At 42.7% G+C, this 18850-nt stretch overlaps 1 protein-coding gene across 8 annotated transcripts in view; it reads right to left on the reverse strand.

The window, feature by feature from the left end:
• Nucleotides 1–18850, reverse strand: part of dlgap2a (discs, large (Drosophila) homolog-associated protein 2a) — a 191942-nt gene that overhangs the window by 56713 nt on the left and 116379 nt on the right. For all 8 annotated transcript variants that reach the window (XM_030443627.1, XM_030443626.1, XM_030443629.1 and 5 more), the window contains one exon: nucleotides 5565–6712. In XM_030443627.1, coding sequence (XP_030299487.1) covers nucleotides 5565–6712 — 1148 coding nt within the window. The remainder of the gene's footprint in view (nucleotides 1–5564; nucleotides 6713–18850) is intronic.

The raw sequence follows: 18850 nt of genomic DNA on the forward strand, positions 1-18850 counted from the left end.
ATTTACGACTATGTTTAGAGTAGTGTATAATCACCTGAAATTAAGAATCACTGTGTTTTTTATTACCTTAGAATGAGCCTTGTTTATCTACAGAGGGAGCAGCTGTGTTTGAGACATGATAAGAAGCTCAGGACTTCAGGAGGATTGGGTATTGAGACTGTTGAGACGAAATAAGCACCCACTACATTAAAGACAACTTTGGGCAGATTTGCATTGGAAGTATTACAACCGCAACTGATGGTAGGAGACCCCAAGGCAGATCCAATGGGAACAGATTTCTATACATGCCTAGTGATACTTTTTGTATTCCGCCATGGAGTAGCTGGAGGAAAGTGCTGAGGAAAAGGTCAGTCGGGCTAACTATGATATTTGGAAATATTCGTTTAGTGAAAGCTACATCAGCTGCTGCCCCAAGATGGGCGGTGTTAACAGATGAGTTTAATGCCACTAATGTCGACGCCTTCCATCTCCAACTGCATTTCTCCCCTCAGGGGCCGGAAATCATTTTTCAAAAGCTGATAGATACACAGCCAATGATTTACTAAAACATAGTTGGCTACTTTCACATCCAGAAAACAAGGAACATTTGGTTCTGTCTGGGCGCCTGGTAACAACTATCTGTCTTTTAAGCTTGCCAGAGTTTTGACTTTCTTCACCAACTGCTGCAGCTTTGTCTGTGCCGGGAAGATTTCATACAGTTGGTTTATCAGAGACTTTGTGGGGGGAAAACTTCGCCTACAGGAGAGCTGTTCATACTTAACCACACTGTAAATTGCTCAGAGACGGAAGAGAGTGCATCAGAAAGAAGAAATAACAAGTCAAGGTCAATATATTAATGCTCAGAGCTCCCTCTTTTTTCCCTCTGATTTGTTAGCTTTTGTAGGTTCCACTTGAATATCTGTGGTTTGAAGTTTAGCCTCTCCCCTAAGTCTGTTTGTACTTTCAGGCATCTGCTGTATTTGATGGTTTCATCATGTTCACTTTCAGCTGTTTCGTGAGTCATGTTAAGTTACTGCTGGTGAAAACCCAACATTTCCTACTTCTGCCGCTTCAAAATATAATTACTAAATAATTGAAGACTTTTATTGTGAAGATTATTTAGGAAATGAACTGTGTTTGCAATTTTGTTAGCAATTATTCTTCCATGATAATGACAGTATTTACAGCCACTCTGCTGGCCACCACTAGTTAAAGACAAATCCTCATGCAGGCAACCCTATTCTAATGGAATGTGAATCTCTGCCTCGTTTGGCTGACATGCCGAGTCAAACCGAGCCAACCCAAGCCAACACATGCGTATGGAAAAGCCCCACATGAGACACGACTGTATTTTCTGGGCTGCACCAAATGGCAATGACCTTCTAAAACTTTAATCCAGTGAAGAATTATTGTCAAACAAATGCTACTACAGAATCAAATGTCAGTATCACACCCTCCAAAAATTACCAGCTACCTCCGCTGGGCATTATTATCGATTTGGCCTGTGAAAGCAGTAGCACATAAAAAAAGGATATGGGAGAAAATGTGCTTAACAATTGACAATTAAATGGTTATAGACCTACAACTTCCTTGTAGAATCCAAGGAAACTCGAGGTTTGAGGCAGTGAAAGATGCAGCAGATGCTTGCCGACATGGTGCTAAACACAAAGCAACGCTGTTGCCTTAGGCAACAGTGATGAGTAACATTTAGCTACAAACTGCTGTCTGATCCCTGAGTTCCTGGGACGAATCCTTATTAAGTAGTGGTTGGTGGCCTGATGGTTATCTGGGAACACCTTCATGAAAAATTTAGGGAACCCCTGTGTGTGTGTCTGTAGGTGGTGTTACTGTAACCTACAGTCACAGTGCCAGTTTTGTTTCTGCTGCTTTGCACTCTCCTTTTGTAATTTAATCAGCAGCCTTTCTGCGTCTCAAGCTCCACCTTTGGCAAGCCAACATGGCAATTAATTGGCTTATTAAATCCCTCTGCAATGCCCTATCAGCAAAACTATCAAAGACTAATCCTCCCTTTGTACTCCAGTACTGTATGCAGGGAGAGAACAGAGTAGCGTCTGCCGGAGCCACTGCCTTAATCAGGGCTGAGAGTTGTCAGAAAGGCAAAGTTACTGTGCTGTGACGTTGGGCGCAGGGAAGGTGGAGGAGGCATAGGTTACAGCTGTTACTGCAGTCCAGGTGTATTTACATATTTAATTTGGAGAGTGTGTGTCTGAAAGAGAGAGACGGTACCCCAAACACCTTCTGTGTGTGCGCAAAATGCGTCCAGGTGAGCCTGTCACCAACAGAGACGGATGTTTTGCCACCATCACCTCCTTTCATTAATATTTAAGTCACAGTCAAACTCATGAAAACACACTGTGTATGTGTGTGTGTGTGGCTTGGGGGGGGCTAATTGGGGCTAATTTGTGAAATGACTTAGCCAGAGACAGAGAGCGATAGCTGATGCCACGTCTGATTCCCCAACATCTGTCATTTCAGGGAAAGAGCAGCCAATAGTAATCCGTCTCTGTCTTACCCGATGTCCGGTTAATCGATCTCTCATACATGAACATGAGCTAACCCACTCTAAAGAGTCACACACACCTGCGACATGCACACAGATTAGCATTCGATTACGTCAGTAGGACATTCCTGCGTATCTTTCCGCTTGCCGTCTCATATTTGCACAACACTTCAGAAGTTTTCTCATTCCAACTGTCGATGACCAAGGACGCAAACAAGGTGACTAGCACACCATCAAACCATCTGGTGTGCCATAAACAGAAAAAAAAACCCACACATCATAACACACTCTTACTCATACATGGACAGACAGTCAGCGCACACACACGCTCCCAGGAAACAGTTTTATGTTGCAGCAGCACAGACAGTTGTGGGTAATCCCAATTCAGCAGCAGGAAGTGAAAACCCCTCAACGTGACCCCTTGGTGTGAGTATCATCCCTGACTATTGGCTCCATCTCTTTGCCTGACTGCTCCTGGTGATGGAGCAACAGCGTTAGCCATGGGGAGCAAAAGCAGCCATCTCTTTTGATGTTTCCTCCCCTCTGCTGCCTTGAGTATCTTGATGCATCCACAGAGGCACTGACCGCGGTGGTATGCATCTTCAACTTTCTCTCCTCTCTCTCCTTCAAAGCATCTTCCAGCTCTCGGAGAGGGCATTGATTCCCCCCCCCCCCGGGGAGGGAAGATGTGTCACCCCGCGCGGATTGGATTGATAACTCCGGGCTAAATATAGCCCTGCGGCAGGAAGGAGGAGGGGAGGATATTTTTAGAAGTGTTTATGGTGCCACGACTCGGACACTACCTCAGCTGAATGACCAAACAGAAGAGAGGAAGGGGTCGTGGTCGGGCACACTAAACACTGCGACTCTCTCATTGAGAGATTACTGCACTTACTGGGATTGTGAAAACATTTGAGTGGATGAGTGCACCGTCTGTCCAGTTCAGACTGATCATCAGTTATATTTAAAAATACGCAAGTCAAAATTAGCCCTCCGAAACATTTTCTGTTGACGTAAGCTTAGATTGAGTGGTTTCTTTGGCTCTGCTGGCTGATTTGAGTAATGTATTGGCTTTCCATTCACAGCAGTCCCTAATCCTGCAACACACTCTCTGCTAAGAGCACAGAGTTTTTTAAGTCTTCTCTCCCAATATGCTGAAGTGCTCACTTTATTTCGCCCGCAGGCCGTACTTACATGATGCTATCAGATATCACATTGTTGTATACTGAGCAGCATCTTTACAGAATCTATTTTTCCCTGATTTTGCAATTTAGGATTTATAAGCATGCCCTCTTTTCATTTTTCTCTTCCATATAGCCCTCAGCGTGCATATAAAACTCATGAGACACTTCTGTGTAAAGTGCTGACTCATTTCGAATTGATCCCAGCGATGCTACTGGGCGTCCCGCTGAGCCAATCATAGGCCTGAGCTAAATGCTAACCTTTTCCCAGGTCTGAAAGCTATGTAGAACTGAAGCTAACAACACAGTAAAAATCAACATTCATCTCTGGTCTTTTATTCTCATATTGCCATCTCTTCCCCTCTGGCACAGATCATTTATGGAGTTAATTGATTTGTCCTGCTGTGCCCGTCCCTTGTGCTGCCGCCGCATGCTGAGCCATCGGACATGTTCACATTGTAATATCCAGGGCACCGACCAACAAAACACTGTCTTTTAGATCAATCAGAAATCCAGCTGAGATGTGCAACTTTTCATCCTTGTCTATTCACCGCCAATGCCTTCAGAAATAGAGAGCTTTGTGATGTACAATACAGGCCTCAGTTTTGGAACTGATGTTTTTTGTCTGCGCTGCGAAGGTTGCCTCAAGTTCTCCTTCACAACTGTAGTGACTGAGCGCCAAAATATGTGTGTTTTATCATCGCTTCAATTGCTTGTCGCTATCATGTGGCTTCACCCAAACCACAATCTTCTTTTTTTAACACAACGTTCCAAATACCTGTCATCTATTAATGATATTCATAGACTTAAATGGGCACAATATAGCTTTCTTTCAACCTACATTCTTGAACTGTAGGACCTCTAGATGGGCAACTGGCTCCGTTCTCACCCCCCAAAACTCAAAATAAATGCCTTTTATTCTCACATTCAAATGTAGACATATGACTTTCAAGTACATCTATAAACTTGTGTTCAGAAGGTTAAAGATCTATATCCCTATCTATCTCCCTCACATTACCATAGTATCTGGGACAAACAGTGATACCGACTAAGGTCGCAGACCAAATTTCTCCTCCAACTGGGGAATTAGGATTAAATTGGCCTGTAGCCAATTTATGGCCAATTCATGGCCTTAATTGTTCCAAATGGTTATTCCTTTTATCAAGAGCTCTGACTAAAATGATCTAAAATTGCTTCTTTGTCTACAAATTTCTACAATCAAAATTCATCCAACTCAGAGAGCACAAGTATACCTGACACACTCATCTGGCCCACAATAGGAGCTGACTGCCCAAGTGTCATCATTCCACACGCTATGTGGGCCGGATGAACGTGTATGGTTAACAATTTTGCTATCTGGGAAAGTAATGTACATGCAGGTTTTAATGACCAGAGACATTAGTCGCTATAGTATTTGACTAGAGAAATTGTGCACCCATGGGTACCACTGCTCAAGACACACAACCTTATTGACACATAGTAGTCACTTAATAGCGCTATGCCAGTGCTGGATAAAGGTCTGGTTCCACCCATTATCATTCTGCTTAAGGAGAAAGGACGCCCTGGCTCATGTGCATTTCTTTATATGGATCACAATTGCCTGGGTGCCACAAAACCCAAGAAGCAGTGACGGTGCCCCTGCAAAACAGTGGCGGGGTAAGAAAAGGTAGCAACTGCTAGCTTGTCTACATTCATGTTATTAACAACCAGGCTAGGGTGTGGCTGACTCGGCATTTTCAGCTAGCCCAGAGGTTGCTGTTTCACATAGGGAAGGGTATTAACACCATTACTTAGATAGCAGAAGGGAAGAGAATGTCACTCAGTTGCTGGTTTATACCCTCAATCTGCATCACAGTCTATAGTACAATATAAGACAAACTCACCTGTAGATAGTGACAGGGCCTGATGTTGGGCTTGAGGTCGGTGGGCGTCATGGGCTTCTCCAGGTTGAGTGAGGACTTCCTGTAGGCCTCCTTGGCTTGGCTGACAGTTAGCGTTGACCAGGAGCTCCTCTTCATGAACTTTCCCTCAGGTGCCATGCTTATGCTCTCACAGGCTGAGCACTTAACATCGTTGTTACTCTTGGAGGTCTTTAGGGACAGGTCTCCAGCCAGGTGGCCGTGCATTGCCTCAGGGTAGCAGTGGCTGATGTGGTCCACAGGATGCCGCGACATGACGCTGGGTGTTCTGTACGTGCTGTCACTATCCAGGTTGTCATCTGAACTCCACCAACCTCCTGAGCGCTGCTTGCCGCTTCCGTCGGATTTCCGTTCTTTGCTCTTGCTGCGTTTGCTGTGTTTGTGGTGGCCTTGATGGTGGTGATGGTGGTGGTGTGAGCTGTCCCGGTGCGAGTCGCTTTTGGTACCGTTCATCTTGGAGGAACCTTCTAGAGAGTGCGACTTTGTGAAGAGCTTCTGTACAGAGTGGACTAAGTGGCGTATTCGCCCGGGGCTTTCATTGCGCTGCTCTGTAGTCGTGGTTGTGGTGGAGGTGCGTTGGTATTGCAGCGTGTGGAAGCCATCACGGTGTAATGGCATCTGCTTCTCAAATTGGTCCAGGAGATTTGCTGGGATTCGGTTCATTTTGCCGCTGCCACCATGCGAGGATGAGCCACCGTCGTCTCGGGATTCCCTGCAACCAGGAGTGTTGCCACTGCTGTCCCGTGAAGCGCTTCCGTAGTGCATGCGGGGGAAAGTGCTACTAGAGATGGAGTGGTCGGTGGCTGACATGGACACCGGCATCACCATGCACTCAGAGTGGATGGAGCTCCGCGGGGAACAGCGATGGTGACTCTCAAGGGGGCAGCTCTCAGTGGGGCTGAGGAGGTAGGAGGGGGGCCGTGAGTTGCCATGGTGGAGGTGATGGTCCAGGGAATGGTCGCATTCAGCGAGGCCGCAGGTGTGGGCTGAGGTGGGGGAGGTGAGCTGGAGCTGGGCAGGGCGGCCGCCGGAGAGACCCTTCATGTTCCTGGGTGGAGGGGAGTAGCTTTCCTCATCGAAGTACTGCGAGGGCGACCATGAATACTGCTGGTCTGAAAGAGAGAGAGAAAGTTATATCAAAAAACGTTTTCCCAGAACAAGAAATGGTTTTCAGATGTGACGATGAGGGGTAAAAAGCCTTGCACCAAATAACATGCCGGCCACAAACAGATTTCTCACTTCCCACATCCATTCAAACGACACAAAAAACTCAAAAGGCACACCTGATATGTGAAAGTGAAATCAACAGATTGTCCAGACAAAATATCAGTCTTTCTATTCAGGTCTGGGATGGCAGGCTGCTAAGAGTGACGAGGAAAAAAGAGAGAATGAAAGAAAGAGAAAGGCAGGCGACAGGTAGGAGCCCCCGCTGCCATTTATCCGATGCAAAGTGAAATAATAGCCTATCACTCCGTGGTGCTGGTATCATTCGTCAAAGCCCAGAGGAGAGTGCTGTGAGGCGTACGGCCAGATAGGCGTCCTTGGGAGACGATCACCAAATGCACCCTCCCTCCATTTCTTTCTGTTGGCCATGTAGTCTTAGATTAAAACCCAATTCTGTGTGATCGGTCACCAAGGGCAGACGTCCCAGCACTCTACTCCAATGTATTTAACTTAATCAGGGGAGGATAGGTTTACTTTATCTTTATGCCTCACCACCGTCTGCGGTCACTGTAATTACCATGTTTTCCCTTTGAATCGTGTCAGGACGGTGGAGGTTAACATTCCACGGGTTATTTTATGAATGACACGTAAATAATAAACTTGATCCTCCGCCTTAATGTGGCTTTATTTCGTAGACAGTGAAAGTATGGAATTAGATCCCCAAAACAATCTGAAGGCCATCAAATAATAATAAAACAAAAAAGGGCAAAATTGGAGAATCTTAAAGATCATAAACATTTCCAATTATCTGTTTAGTCATGAAATGACAATCCGTTTTGCCTCCCCTCTGTTTTTTCTCTTTTGGTCCTCAATGAAAAGCTGCATATGGTAGTCGAAAATCTCATCCAGGTCATATTTCAAACCTATCTGTGCACTGTCCTGTGAAGTAGGAAACACACACACACACACACACATCTGTCTTTTCCAGACATTTCTATTTGCACTGAACAACTCCATCGTTTAAAATATTTTCTCCCATCATCGTATCATGGCACACTATGGAAACATTGGAATTTTTTTTTCTTTTCAAAAGGTATCAAAATAAATGTTGTAGACCCATGAATCTATCTTCTTTATTCTATGCACTCTATATACATCTATGTTACCCACAATGCCACACCCCTCACGCGAAGTCCCACGTGATGTCACTGGAGCCACAAAAAGTATTATACAATATTTTTTATATAAGCGGTAGTACTCGCCAACACCTGTAAACCCACCTAACCCCAACTCTTACCCTTACCCTGTCACCCGCACTACAATGTAAATTGTTTGATTTCCCATTTAAGAATTGTGCCATGAAAGATATTTAAATACATGTGAAAACATGTCTCCATTTCAATTTACATTTTGACAGAGTCCACAATGTGTGGAATGTTAATGATTTTGGCCTTAAGTCAAAATAAATGAAAGGAAAACATCTTTCTTTCTGTGGATGCAATCCTTCAGAGCTCTGGTATTTGTAATGATATCTAAAATTTCTCATTTCTAAAATTAATGGAAGACAAGTGCTGAATACAACCACACATATTTGAAAATATCTAATTTATATCATGTCACACTCTACATTGTTTCTCTCAGTCCTTTCGGTACCTACCCAGCAACTATTCAGTTTATACATTTTAAAGTCATTTTTATGACAGCTCAAAAAGATTTATTGGATGCCTTTACATTCTAATAAAACTGTATCTGCTCCACTTTAGTATACAAGTAACCCACCGCACAGTGTACTCTTTGGAACTCCTCTGGGTCCTGTCACTGTCCCCAGAACATGTTTGTCACTGGATACATTGAGGATTTTCCTCTTGATTATTTTGTCAATATCACTGAGAACCCTCTTCGAAGATCATAAGAATGACTCACTCTGCTGTGAGTGAATTGTGGGCTAAGGTGGATGTTTCCTTTTCATCTTTCACTGGATGAAATTCATTGCATTCAAACTTAATTTTAATGAGGTCTAAGATCTCGAGCCCAGAGGTGCAGCCTCGCCATTCTGTTAATGTCATCCTCCATCTGTCGCCGAGAAAACAAATTCTCCTTGTTTACCAGTATTACGTGAGGGTGTCTAGTTGGCAGCCTGATGTTAAAATTAATTCAGGTTACTCAAGGCATGCACGAAAGGAAAAAAAAAGAGGGTGAGACACTTTCCCTCAGGAGGAACGATTTTTTCAACAGAGATAATCAAAAATATTACTTAAGAATACAAATCAACAAGCTAAATTGGGAGAAGCTGCTCGGTCTGAGTCAGTCTGGTTCACTGCCTGCCTGTATTTTCAGCAGAAGGATGACGGTGCATTATTGATTGATGTGATGCTACATTTCTGTCTGAAGTTATGTCAGTGCCTTTACTCCAAGGCCTTTCTCTGACGGCTGACTATTCCTTGAGGTATCTCAGCGAGCTGCACTGAATAAATTATCTACCGGCAGAGTTACGGCATTTCCTGGGATTATACGACAGATGACAGACTCATCCGCCCTCCATCTCTTTTCACCTCGTCCTCTGCTGATACAGAACTTAAAGTTTTGCTAAAGCAGACGTATGATTCAAAAAGTCCTGCAAAACGCTTTGAAGGTTGTTTAATATTAACACAAGGCGGATTGAGGGGAAGCTGCTCTCTCGGTGAGTGTGCATCCTTCTGGCAAGTGCTCTGCAAACAGGGAGACAAGTATCTGTGACAGGGAGAGGGCTTGTTGTTTTTACACTGATACCAGCACCTGCCATCACATTATCAGCTTCCTGGCAAGGGTGCCAACTGTTCAGATGGACTGCTAGGATTGAGGGTGATTTCAGAAACTGGATGGCAATTAAATTTCAGCACAGCACACAGCAGGAAGACAGGATTTTCCTTTTGACTGTCAGGCAATCATGCCTTGAAACATTAATGGGGGGATGATAAGGAAAGAATAAGAACACTGAGTGTTTCTAAAAAAAGAAAAAGACAGTGGCGCTCCTTTAAAGCGCTGACCGAAAAATCGCAATTAATCGCCATTGCCATGTGAGCATGTGTAATAAAACACTTAGCAGAAGGCTGCCTTAAAGGTGATGCACAAGAATAATCATTTTAAACACGCCAATGGATCTGAGTGCCGTATATATATAGACACTTTCACTCACACAGAACTGGAGTTACATCCAGGCGTTAAATACTAATCATGCTTGAAATGAAATGGTGCGTTGAAGTGCACCTTGTAAACTAAAAATGTATACTCGATTGGCCACAGAGATTCTTTGAAATTAGAACATTTCTGTTTTTTCCTTATTTTCCTTTGTTGAAATACATAGGCCTATATCTGCATCACTTTCTTGTTCTTTCATTACTCAATTTTGAATAATCAGATGTTAAAATCATAGAAATATCCCCTTAATTTTGTACCTAGGCTGAATCTAAAGCAACGTTATATAGACATTGGTATTTTGTGTGATTTGCCCCCCCGCAACAGTTTCTGAGTGCAACACCACGATGGTACATACAAATCCCAGGTCTGCAAGCACTCATTATGTCTTAATATGTCAATGTTATTCTTGTAAAAAATAAATCTTGAGGTAAACATGGATGGCGCCGTGATCCTACCCTCTCACTGAAGTTACATAGTACAGAAACAACTGATGGGCGGGCAGAGTGGCTGCGATAGAGACACCTCTGATCCTACTAAAAGATGCTGTACCATCGAAATGATCTTGAAGCGGTTATTTTAAGGTAAAACAAAAAAAAAATCCATAATGTCCCTTTAAAGTCATAGTGTCACTGCAATACTGACTGATGTTATCACATTGCAGATTTTCTTCTTTATGTGAAGGCTGACCCAATTCAGTCGACACACAACAAAAGTCCCTTCATGATAACCGGAAAAGCTCGACACTTGGGACGTTCTGTAATCATCCCCTCATGTCCGACTAAACGCCTCGAACAATATCCAGCTCTATAATGTTGTCAGAGCCCTTTGAGCTCGACGGTGATAAACACACCTCGAGCCTGACACAAGGTGCGGGGGGAAGAGGAGCACAGTCAGAGGAAGAGGCTCATTTATTAAGGGCTTCTGTTTTGTGAGTAAAGGTCGTTTTGCTCCTCTTAACACATTAGCATTTAAATAGCATTATATCTGCGCTGAGTATCAGTGACAGCTCCCACTCTTCCCTCTGGCTCAGACCCTAACTGGAGTTGAAAACAAAGTTAAAAGATAATAAAGCGCTGGACCAGACTGAGAGATCAAAGGCGTGCGACCTTCAGACTTGGCAGCGGTTAGCATGGCGGCTAGCCGCGGCGCTATTTAAGACAGGATTAAGATAAAGGCGACTGCGAGGACGAGTCCCAGTGTTTGAGGCAACGCGCGAGAGACTCTTGATGAGAGTCTTTAATGTTTCGTGTCATCTCAAAGTTGTTTGGCATCAAAGAGTCCAAGCTGCTTCACTGCTTTCATTTGGCTGCTTAACCATCCAGCTGGTCTGCTGCTAAAGGTCCAATGTGTAGGATTTAGGGGCACAAATGGAATATAATTGAAATATAATAATTTCAATGTTTTCATTAGTGTACAACCACCCGAAACTAAGACACATTGTGTTTTTGTTACATCCTAAGAAGCTTTTTATATCTATTTTGGAACATTTTTAGCAGCTTCCTTAGGGAAGGGTCAGACAAGGAGTGCTCTATAAGTTGCAATCTGCAACCTCACCGCAAGATACAACTAAATCCAACACACTGCACCTTTAAATATGGAAAAATGCATATAACGGTAAAGAAGATGATTTACGTAACTTATTGTCAGTCAACCAGGGAATAAACTAGTTTTTTAAACTGGTACACAGTCGTGACCCTTTAACAGTTCTTTATCCAAGCACTTTCACACAGTGTATTAATTACTCGTATGCAGTAGTTAAAGTAGCAGTAGTATTCATCAAAAGTTTTGTTTTTTAAAGGAGACCGTTTTCATTTTTTTCTTCTTTTCCTACAGTGTTTTATATATGCTCTTGTGCATGTTAAAGGTCGCAAAAGTTAAAAAGGCCAAAGTCTGCACTGACGGGAGCTTCTCTCTCCCACAGAAAACACTTCTCCTGAAACACCTCTTTAGTAATTTCCTGACTTCGTGACAGCCCACTGCTTGTGCACAACTCGTGCATCGTTTGGCACAAAATTATTACTAAAGCAGAGTTTCTTTGGTGTTGTTGTTAGCGGTGCTGAGTCAGGCGTATGTGAGCTGACCAATCAGAGCAGGCTGGGCTTCAGAAGAGCGGCCTAAAACTGAGCATTTCAGAAAGAGGGGTAACTCAGTGCTGCAGCGAAAACTGATGCGTTTTTTGAGCATGAAATCATGTAATCCTATTCTTATAGTAACACAAAATACAATTCTGAACCTGGAAATTTGCATAATATGTCCCTTTAACATCCTACATGTTTTTACCTTCAATCAGAAATTCCATATGCAACAAACGTCAAAGACAGTAAAGAGATCTTTTGTGTGGCATGTAGCAGCAGAAACAAAACTAGGTTAGCAAGTGTTTCCAAAAACAGCTCTGTCAAGCTATTCCAGCAGCACCTCTTCCAATTGGCCAGGGGAAAGACAGTCACACCCCTTATTTTCTGGGCAAAACAAATCGATACAGCAGCTTTCTTATCCATCTCCCAAAGGTTAAATGCAGTCTTCCAAGAATTCTGTCCTTTCTTGAAAAAATCAAAGAGAGGGAATTGTGTCCTACGCCCTCAGGGCAAATCAGCAATGGTCTGAGCTATTAGATTAGTGGAGGAGGCGGTGGACAAAGGAGGCAAAGTGGCAAATCTGTCAGCTTTGCAAGCCTTATGATATCCAGCGTAGCAGCTCCGATCAAAAATAAGACGCCGGCTTAAGGCTCTGGCAGATATCCTACTCACTTGTCCATCCAAGTGACAGTGCAGGATGATTCACACATACTGTACATTACAAGTGGAGTACGGAGCTGATTCAAACTGCTGTGGCAATTTTGAGGAAATCACTTGTCCCAGAGGTTTTTCCTCATAGACCATCTGTCTTTGGCCGAGTGTGACACCAAATAAAAAAAGCAATGCACAATGGTGGCGGACTGGCATTTACAACCGGCCATAAATCAAAATGGAAATTCATGATTTAGAGAAGAGAACTGAATCAATACCATAACCATGATTTAATCAGGAAACAAAACAAAAAGAAAACAGGAACCCACACACTTACTTTCATATAATCCCAAGTGACATGCTGCATTGGAGTCTAACAGGGACTTTGTGACCAGTGTTGAAAGAATGACATATTACACAATAAAAACAATCACTGTTTATCACAGCTGACAGCCGGATCTGCTCAGTCACTGTGACAGTACTTCATGTTGCTTTTTTATTTGAAAACATCTGACTAAACGTCTCATTACATAAGGAGAGACGTCAGTCACAGACAAGTTGCTGCTTTTCGAGAAGTGTGTTCATCTCCAATGACATGCGCAAGGGTCTCATAGGGGGAAATGCGAAACTAAATAGAGATAGTAAATACCTGGGTATTTACTGGGAATTGTGACCAAAATCATCATATCCTGGGAAAAATTCCCAGAGCCCAAAGTGACATTTTGAATTTGCTTCTTTTGTCCAACCAACAGTCCAAAACCCAACAACCAAAAATCCAAACATTCGTTATAGTGAAAAAACTGGAACCAGCAAATGTTTGACATTTGTGCTTGAGAGATGACTGACATAATTAATTGATTGTCAAAATAATAATAGTTGCAGCCCTTTTGTGTCCATGCTAAGGCAATTATACGGACATCTTCAGCAAATCTTGCAGATGCAACTACAAAGCTGCCATAGCAGCAACTTCTTGCAGTCGCTTTTAATGCCAGAAAAAAAAGCTCAGCAGTGAGACAAGAGCGTTTTTAGAGTAATTGTGAAAATTGTAAGGTGAAAAACATGTACAACATGTACATGACAACTATGCAGGTGATCGAACAAGTGGCAGGCCTCCGCAAAGGGTGGATCAGAGAGTTTGTTTCAAAAAAGATTTTCAAAAGCAATCAAATGTTCTAATGAAATGGCCAGAGGAGTGCAACTTGCTTTGTCATTGTAATGTGTTTCCTGTAAAAACATGCAGCTAGGGAGGAACTTGTAATGGCTATTAACCTTCAAGAACTAGCCTTTATTTTGTGCCTCAGCTCGATAATTAACAGAGTGCATCTCTGCAACCACCAGGTCTATTTGAATAATTAAGGTATCATAATGAAGGGAGCACTTGAAATATTTGATCAGATTTGTAAGTACATGTATATATGTCACTGGGTCAGAGTAAATTAAGTTGGCACACAGCATAAATGAAATCTTAGAATGAATATCACTGAGGAATGATGCAGCTGCAGCTCCAAATCTCTAGCAAACCATAGCAAAGACATTTAAATATTAAATCTGCCAACTTTATGCAAATACAGTAAAAAAAAAAAAGAGGTTTTAGTACAGAGTACTCAGGTGGAATCTCAAATTTTGGCACATTTTGGCCAAAAAAATTGTTACCATAGGTGCTCAAAAATAGCTTAATTGGGCTCTGCTTGGGCTTAACAGGTTAACTGGAATTAAAAGTAGTCATAAGTGCTGAATATGTGTCATGTGTGGAGGTCCGACCCCAAGAAACCCAAGATGGATGAGTCGTCTGCATTTTTTTTTGCGTCATCCTTTTTTGCCATCATTGGGCCTTATACAGTCGATGGGTGAGATATAGAGCAAGACATATGTGATTAAAACACTTGGATATGGAGGTTAGGCGAACAAATAATTCTGTATGGTTGGCATTGTGTTGTTTTTTCATAGATACTTGTTACAGGGATACAAATGCAACCAGAAAATCTAACCAATATGATGAACAAAAAATGAAAATACACAATTCTATGATAATTATCTCCAGTTCTGTGATCACAATCAAACGTGACCTGCGGTGATTGGAAGATGGATACGTTCCCGGGAGGAAATCACTTCAGAATCACCGAAACCCAAACATGCAGGGATGCACATGCTTACGTTTAACCAAATGCTTCGCCTGGTGCACCGTAGCCTCTAGCAGCCCACACTAAGCTGGTTACGCTTACACACCTGAGTGCTGTCTGAATGTGAGCGATGGCGGTGAGAGAACCCCCCCCCCCCAACAATCAAAGCCTACACCCCGCTATCTTTCTCCCAGCAGGGCAGAGGTTTTCCAGTGAGCACGGAGGGATAAGAGCAAGGAGAAGCTGGCGGAGGTAAGTGGCTATTGTCTGCCGAGCTTCTGTAAACAACAGTAATGATGAGGGGAAGACAGCTTGTGTGTGGCTGCGTGTTCCGGGAGAGTCTGGGGAGACGGCAGGTACAGGAGACTGTGAAATGATCCGGGGTACAGCGTGAACAGAAACTGCAACAGCAAATATGCATATTCCTGCAACCCCTCCCCGGAGAGCTGTGCACACAAAGTCTATCAGCCTCAGCACTAATCTCTTCAAAAATGATTAGGCTATTGGCAGGCTGTCCCAACACACGTAAAATGGCAATTTCTCCTCTCTAACACCCAATTTCACCTACGGAGTGGCGAGCTGAAGGCAGCCATAGTATTTAGCTGCAGAGAGATTATGGAGGCCAGATAAGGAGAAGCTGCTGAATGTCTGAATACTTATCATGAGCCTCGCTAATGATGAAGTGTGTTATCTGTGCCACGCTCAGCGCTCCTCCTCGGCTCCCCTCTCCCTCTGCCAGTCAAAGTGGGGACGGAACGCTAGGTGACGGAGGGAAAATGTAACAAAAGTGTCAGGATCAGCGTTCCTCGGGAAAATGACGATCCTTGAGGCTTTTGTGCTGCCAAACTTCCCGGTTCCTCCTTTTGTATTTTGGAATGAAACACAAAAGGGAGATTACAAACGCTCATTGAAAAATGCACCGCCCAGTTTTAGACTCGACTGTGGTTATTTCATCCCGCGCAACATCGCAACAGCGGGCGACAGTGCCAAATTGTCTCGCTATCTTTGTATCGTTTCTTATTCAAGCAACGATCTCCTCAATCTAAATCTTTTCAAAGCCCACTTTTCATTTGCAGCAGCCACAGAAATTGACTTGGAGTCCGACAATGCCCCCCGTGCAAACTCTTGCCAAGTGTGGTAGATTGCATGGGCTTGCATTTACATGGTGGAATCATAAATCCAGCGCAGCTATCCAGCTATGAATAAATCATGCTGAATGTGAAATTCTGCCACAGGAAAAGCCCTGCGACTGTGTGTGTGTGTGAGACAGAAAGAGAGTAAGTCACATCTTATGTAACAGCCAGGACTGCATTCCCAGGAAACTTGTTAGAGGAAGCCTCAGAACTGTTCCCGGTTGCCGTAGCAACACGCTCTCAGCTCCCATCCTTTGCTGTCTTTGCAGCCGCCCAGGAGTTGGGCACAAAATGCGAGATAATTTGATATTGTCACACTCTTATTATTTGCTGGGGTGACGTAATTGATAGGTATATCAGGGGTTTGTAATGCTCAAGGCAGCAGCAGACTGTCACTGTATCAACCAATCAGGACCCAGCTCATGCTTCCTGACAGAGGAGAGGGTCCAGGCAATAGTTTTCGTATATATATTTTACAGAGTGGGAAGGCTTGTTTGCTCATTTTAGATTTAGATTTTCAGTAATAAGACCTTTACACACCAGGGTCGTGATGTCAACACAACGTGGAAATGCGGACACATGGAATGATAAATTGGCACAATCTGACATCCCCGTGTTGGTGTTGTTCCTGAAACATCATTGTTAATGTTGCTCTAGGACTTTCTTTACAGCTGAACAATCACGTTTTTGGAAATGTCATAGCTTAGCAACTTTGAAAAAAGACTGGACCAATACACACATGGGAGAAATGAACCCTTATACACTTGGTTAATGTTATGAAAGGGTCTATTTTCAGCCCAAACCATAATTTCCTAAACCTTTCCAAACTGCAACACAGAAGAGGGACATTTGAAGAAAAAAGTTCAACTAAGTTAAAAAATAATTAGTCAATAATATAACAATGAGTTGGACACAGGACATGTAGTCTCCTTTGTGAAAGTCCACAACAGCCTTCTCCCTATAGGGACTCACTTATTGGTCCGTTGCAGTGATGGACATGGAACTTTGAATGAATGACCATGAGGAAACTGCACACCATGACATCAGAAAAAAACAATAATTTGTGTCCTTTGTCGTATAAAACAGTGAGATTAGGTAGGTAAACACTAAGCAGATCCCTGTGTCACTGTGGATTCATTTATTCACAATGCAAACGCTCACAAACATGGAACATAAAACATCAAAAAATGTCCCTTTCTGGCTGTGATATAGTTATTTTATGATTACTTTGAATTCAGTTTCCTTTTATTATAATATATGTCAGAAGGAAGACTTAGGACTCAATTAACTCACAGTCATGTAGACATCCTTGTCCCAATAAACATGAGCACCAAAACCTTCGTAAAAAAGGAAAAAGAAATGACCAAATAAACTAACACTAAATATCCTGTGTATCTTTAAGTTTACAATTAGTGTAGTTTTATTCTATTTTTTATTTTTTTCATCTCAGTTAACTTAAAAGAATGTTTCTACACCTAGTTTTAGTTTTCAGTTTAGTTTAAGTAGAGTATAACAACCTTGGTCCAGACCAACCCACAGTCCCCCGAGACAATCCCATCACTGAACTGATTTAAAAAAAACACTACAGGTCCCCCGAGCCCTGCAGGCTTCCACACTCCTCAGCCTCGAGAAGACAATTGAAATCCTTTCCCCTCTGATGTAATTTTCCTCTCTGCAGACCACAGCGGCCCAGAGAGCAGAGGGCGGGGGCCGACCATAATGACTTTTTGGAGATGGAAGTAATACAGATAGTCCAGTTCAGATCCTTGTCTCTCATTCGCCTTTTTCTCCTAAGTCAGCCAGAACATTAGAGGCACAAAGTCAATCAGTGTGTTAAATGATTTGCTGTGATGTTAATCTGGACTAAATCAGAACAGAAAATGAGTACTGACAGCATTTAAGGGTGGAAACAAGTACTACTGATGGAGTGCGATGCAAAGTCCTTATTACTATAAAGATCACACACGTGCAACTGAAAGCATTTAAATGCTGCTGCACCAAACCTTAATTGGCTCACGTTTGTGCACATACAAACACCGGAGAAACCACGTGTTGATTCGGATGAAGGAAGGTTGCGTGTCGCTGTGGGAGGACTGGAGGTGAACCTGGGCACATCTGACAGTAAAATGTAATTAGTGGTAAGTGCCTGTCCCAATGTTTCACTGGCCTAATTTCACAGCAGAGAAATGAAACAAGTACTATTGACATTGCCCTGGGTGAACTCTAAAAGCAGCATACAAAAACCTTGCTAGCCAATTCTGGAGCTGTAACTTTATAGAGTTGTACAGATAAACCTGTTGAAAAATGTGCTGAATCAACCGCCGCTATTATCACCGATGCGACTATTCAACTATGTGTTGTTCTTATTGCATTACATGCTATTGGTAAGGATACATGTTGAGTTAATAACTTAAAGGCTGCAACTGAATTACTACCCTTACTAGTGATTAGTCTGCAGATTATTTGAATTGCTTAATCAATTAAGCAATTCAAATCAAATTAAAATGCTTAATGCATTTTTGCTGAAATTTGCTTTAAAATGACCCAATCTGTTAAGCAATTATCCACATTTTTGCTGATTAATTTAGTGTCTCTCAACTAATTGCTTCACACTTGGAGTTGGATACGAATGGACATAAATAACACAAAGAAATGATGGTGAATATGAGGAGAAAAATGTGTGAAGTTGTTGTCTGGCAGATTTCCGTCTACTGAACGTCTCTTTAAACTGTGAGCTGATGCTTCAAATGATCCACATTGATGAGAAGTCAACAACAGACCAAAAGGTCCAAAAATGACCTTCGTATACCTGCCAACAATAGACTGTGGGAAAGAGCTAGATTTTCTGGGGTATCGGTGAGTATTTAATCCATTTTCAGCGGCAAATGTTAAGTGTCACCTGTTTAGCAGGGTCATTTGGGTTTGGTTGG

This window comes from Sparus aurata, chromosome 16, assembly GCF_900880675.1.
Source record: "Sparus aurata chromosome 16, fSpaAur1.1, whole genome shotgun sequence".
Classification (NCBI taxonomy): Eukaryota; Metazoa; Chordata; class Actinopteri; order Spariformes; family Sparidae; genus Sparus; species Sparus aurata.